Source organism: Monopterus albus, unplaced genomic scaffold (assembly GCF_001952655.1).
Source record: "Monopterus albus unplaced genomic scaffold, M_albus_1.0 scaffold140.1, whole genome shotgun sequence".
Classification (NCBI taxonomy): domain Eukaryota; kingdom Metazoa; phylum Chordata; class Actinopteri; order Synbranchiformes; family Synbranchidae; genus Monopterus; species Monopterus albus.
Genome location: NW_018128020.1, coordinates 788,655 through 793,619, shown reverse-complemented (window position 1 = coordinate 793,619; position 4,965 = coordinate 788,655). Strand labels below are relative to the sequence as shown.

Below are 4,965 nucleotides of genomic sequence, written 5' to 3'. Positions count from 1 at the left end.
AGCTCACACACAGCAGGTGAACCACCCTCCTCTAAATCACACTGTCACCAATAATGACCACATATAATGATTGTAATGGAAAAATGGAAAATAATACCGAGGCTATGCTCAGTGCTATCTATGTGGTTTAACCTTGTTACCCTTTTTCTCCCAGACAGTTCTCCACACCCTCCGCACAGATTCAGTCCCTACACACACACACACAGCCTGTTACCTACACAACCCAACTATCAGCTAGTGTCAGTGTTATACAAAACCTGACTGTTATATTTCCTTTGTCACTCACTGACTCTGCACTGAGTGTGTGACCTCTTGATCAATATACTGGTGTTGTGCTTATGCTATTGTCTGATTGCTTAATAAACCACACAAAAGACAACTTGGAAGCCTCGTCACTGATTTCTATAAGAATGATCACATATAATATTTGATGTCAGACAGTCCAAATGATGTTTGCTTTATGCATAAACAGGTGAACCTGAGGCAGGCAGGAACAGTTTGGAGGAAGATAATAATAATAATAATAATAATTTATTTGTTTATATAGCACTTCACAACACCGAAGGGAGCTCAGAGTGCTTCACAATAAAACAGAGATAAAACAGAGCATGCAAAAATACATACACAAACAAAAGAAAAGTTAACATTGCACAAATTTAAAACAATGATCTGTAAGAACTATAACACTCCTGTAGAATAAAAATGAGTCAAAATACAGAGAGGGTAAAATTACGAAAAATAAAATCAGGAAGGCCTGTAGGCCCTGTATAGCATCACTGCTAAATATTAGATGCCAAAAGCCAGTCTGAATAAATGTGCCTTTAATTTAGACTTAAAAACCATTAACTCCATTTTAGATCAAACCTCAGGGGGCAGGGCATTCCAGAGTTTGGGGGCGTACACGGCAAAAGAACAATCTCCCCACTTTTTATACCTTACCTGATGTCTGTGCAGGGACATTTATGGAGACAGGTGACCACCACGCACAATACATAGATATGTTATGTGGTATCTTATAGAAACTTTATGAGCTGCTGATTAAATATATCTTATAACCAGTCAAATTATTTGTTGCGGATGCAAAGTCAGTGACTGGGAGAGGTTGGATTCAGCACCCGCACAGCTGTGAGAGAGAGAGGAGATTGAAACAAGGTCTTAGAAGAGCCGGACATGTATATAAAATATATAATTTTTAATTATAGCCATATTATGTGCCAGATGATCATTACGTTAACACCACTTTACATTTTTGCTTTCTATACAAACAAATACTGGAAGGAAAACCTTGGGAAATTGGATCATTAGAACAACACAAACTGTACAAAAATGATGAGATTATGACAGTTTCAACTTGACAAATAAAATTGGGGTTGCTGTGACATTTACCCTCATGTGCCTTGAATTTTCTGAACCATCTGAAGCACAGGACCAGAAGAAGACCCTCAGCACACTGGAATGAGTAGTATAGCAAAGGGAAGAGAATTAAGGGTCCAGTGACCTGCGGAGGAATCATCTTCAGGACTGCAAAACACAACTGGGTGTTTTGACAGCCTGTCTCCATGGAGATGGTCCTGCTGCATCTAAAAAGAGGTGAGCCATTTGACATTAGTTTTGGGATTACATTATTGGAATTTGATACTAAAATGGGACAGTTTTAATGCAATTGGATGCAATTACTTGAAGTAAGAGGATGTCTTTCCACATTTCAGCGGTTTATCTGAAACTTTTCTCTACTTCTTTTAACACCTTCCTGACTGACTGACTACTGGACATGTCATTTTATGTACAATATAATAACCATAAATAATCTTTAACAATAATAATTTATAATCTAAAACAGTAAAGAACATTAATTACACTGCAAGATATCATACAGTGTATAGCCTTTGTATACATTCAGTATGTAGTAACTGGGACACAGCTACTGGATATTTAGTGTGCATTCACTTACCGAGGGCTGAGACCGCATATGCCAGACAAGACATATCCCAGCATAAATCCAGTCAGTGGCATCAGTGCAGACGCACTCAGAATATCTGCTTTGAGGACCATCCATATTTTGTCTCTGACATTATAGCCAACCAGGATGAAAACTATAATGCCAGAAATGATCAAAATGCTGATACCAACCTGTCAAGGGAATCAGTATGAGTGAAAATTGTCTCCCTTAATTAAATGTTACATGAATGTGAACATGAAACCTTGAGATTTTGTCCTTCTTTCCTACTTTCAAACTTCTGGAAGCTTCAGGGTCTGCTTTTAGTCAGCAGTAAAGGCTTCCTGTTGCACATACCTTCCTGTTTGCTTAGACCACATTCATCCACATGTGATGAATAGTTTTGGTAAACACAACTTTTTGTCCAATAGGCCTTTTCCATGGAAGACATTTTGATGTGTCACAATAGCAAAAGCACAGATGAAAAGACTAAGATTAAGAATTGCTGAATTTTATTTAGTGCCTTCAGTTTTGGGGTCCTGGTACTGTGTATATTGACTCACTGTCATTGGCCTGAACTGTGAAAATGTCCTGCCTATTGTCTAATAAAATATCTGTGTGTTTGTGTGAAAACAGATTTCAGTAGTCTCACGTTTCTGATGACTGGCGAGTACTGTGGTCTGTAGTGATTAATGGCAATGCCAATGACACAAGGAAGCAGGCTTAATGCTAAAGCAGTGATAATGCCACTGTATGGTACAGCAGTTTCCAAACCAGGGAAGCCTTGAGAGAAGAGATAGAGCATCAGAGGCATCAGCCCAAGAGCTGCCAAGTTGGAGCAAGTAGTCATTACGATGCTGGGAGGGTATCAAACAGAGAAGAAAAATTATTAGACTGACATGTCTGAAATGAAAATATCTCAAACAGTACATGCAATACAAGGGTCTTGATTTGTGTGTTCCTGTTTACTGACAGTTTTGCAGTAAGACAGATAATTGTGTTGACCCAGCTGAAGTAGTAAATCAGAATGTGATGTAATCCTCCAGCAAGGTCAGAATTAATGCAATGCAATAAATAAATAAGTGAGGGCATACCTGAGGTTCATGTCACCCTCGATGGCCAAGGAAAAAATGTTCGACCAGTTTCCACCTGGACAGCAGCCACAGACAAGCACAATCAAAGTCTTGACAGGACTCATCTGTAGGATTTTGGCTAGACAGAAAGCAGTCAGGGGCATGATACAAAACTGGGACACCAGTGCAATGGCTGGCCCTTTCGGCTTGAAGAGATGAGCCTTAATTTTGGAAATCTCCATCGTAGAGCCGAGGGACATCATGGTGATAAAGAGAATGATGATGGCGAAGATGCTGATAGCACTGTCTAAAGGGGAGTTCCTCATGAAACCCATGCTTGCATTGCCAGAGACATTCCCTTCAGTATAAATGCTAGGCATTCTATTGTAGACTTCTGATACATTCATTGTGGCACTCTTTGCAGTACTGTGTGATCACTCTGCAGCAGTTCTCACCTGTCACACAAACAAAAATGAAATACATAAATGGCAAAGGAAATATAGTTTGAGATTAATTTGGTTAGAGGTTTGTATATTCAATTGGTTTATCCTAAACTGCAAAAAAAAGAAAAAAAAGAGACATTTAGCAACTGTATGTTGCCTCCTACAGGCAAAGACAAAACCTGAACTGCAAAATTTGCACCATGTGCTGGCAATATCTTTTTCAATTAACAGTTTTGTATCACCTGTTTACCTGATACATCACTGTTCTTCCAGTGGTCATTTAAATATATGGCTGATGATATTCTACCTTTTGTTACTGTCCAAAAAATCCTATGAAAAGGCCAAAATAGTTTTAGTCCAACTCTACACTTTCTGACTAATCCGACCTGTTTGTGGCACTCGTCCACAAGCTGCCTTATTTGAGACTGTCTTCGAGGGGAAACAATACATGGCCATTATAATGTCCTGAATCAATAGACCTGTGGATGAGTCCAGCAATATCAAAGCTGCAGCTTCATTTTTAATATCAGCACAAATATTGTTTCATGGTGTGAAATGCAGTATTTGTTCTGGTGTGTCAGGTACAGGTAATTTCTTTATGTTGTTCAAATAAGTCAAATGTGAGTTTGCATTGGCATTACTACAAGCATGACGAATAGTAGCAAATCATGTTAGACGTTAGACACAAAAACTTGAATTAGAAATTTTTCAGTAGTTAAATACAATGAATTGAATCTTGTGGTCCCCAAACCAGACTCCCTCCGGCCCCTGGCTGCGCCTAGAAATTCTGTCCATAAAAATAATGAACAGAACCGGTGACAAAGGGCAGCCCTGCCGGAGTCCAACATGCACTGGAAACAAGTCTGACTTACTGCCGGCGATGCGAACCAAGCTCCTGCGCCGATCGTACAGGGACCGGATTTACTGGTCAATCTACGTTCCGACTCCCACTTATGGTCATGAACTTTAGGTCTGTCAAGTAATGAAGTACCCTCCGTCTTTTACATTACTTGGTACTTTATTAACAACACAACACACCAACAGTAACGAAGCTCTCCTCCCCCTCGCTGACGTCTACTCCCCAAAGATCCTCAATGATACATGACATCCCGCTCTATTGCATACTTCCTTGACACCTCCCCCTTTTCACTCTAACTTAACTGTAACACAGAACAACCCCCTTCCGGCAGTTCCTTCATTTCGCAAACCCTTTGTTTTTCTAATAAGAACCAAAAGTGGTACATCGTGTCTGAACAGCATGCAGAAACACTTAAGTAACTACCAGATGCACTTAAACCGTCCCTTCTACAGATTCAACCTTTTTACCGGTTTGCACACTCTCCCAGCCCTTGTAACAGTCTGAGTTTGTGGCTGCGTCTGTTGTCGATCAGGCATGTTCGGTGCATGTTCACATTTCCCCTCTAACCCTGGCTGAGTCTCCAGGTCTGCAGATTGACCTGCCACAGACTCTCGTGGTAGAATCTGCAAATGTCTGCGGTTCCTCTGCTTCTGT

The 4,965-nt window shown here is 40.1% G+C and overlaps 1 protein-coding gene across 1 annotated transcript in view; it reads right to left on the bottom strand.

Moving 5' to 3' along the window:
• Window positions 1–670: 670 nt before the first annotated feature.
• The window catches only part of LOC109967977 (sodium/bile acid cotransporter-like), a 10,126-nt gene continuing 5,831 nt past the window's right edge, over window positions 671–4,965 (bottom strand). Inside the window, exons 2-6 of the mRNA XM_020613932.1 lie at window positions 3,031–3,464; window positions 2,589–2,793; window positions 1,952–2,130; window positions 1,387–1,580; window positions 671–1,123 (exon numbers count right to left, since the gene is read on the bottom strand). Coding sequence (XP_020469588.1) covers window positions 1,086–1,123; window positions 1,387–1,580; window positions 1,952–2,130; window positions 2,589–2,793; window positions 3,031–3,416 — 1,002 coding nt within the window. The 5' untranslated portion in view covers window positions 3,417–3,464 and the 3' untranslated portion in view covers window positions 671–1,085. The remainder of the gene's footprint in view (window positions 1,124–1,386; window positions 1,581–1,951; window positions 2,131–2,588; window positions 2,794–3,030; window positions 3,465–4,965) is intronic.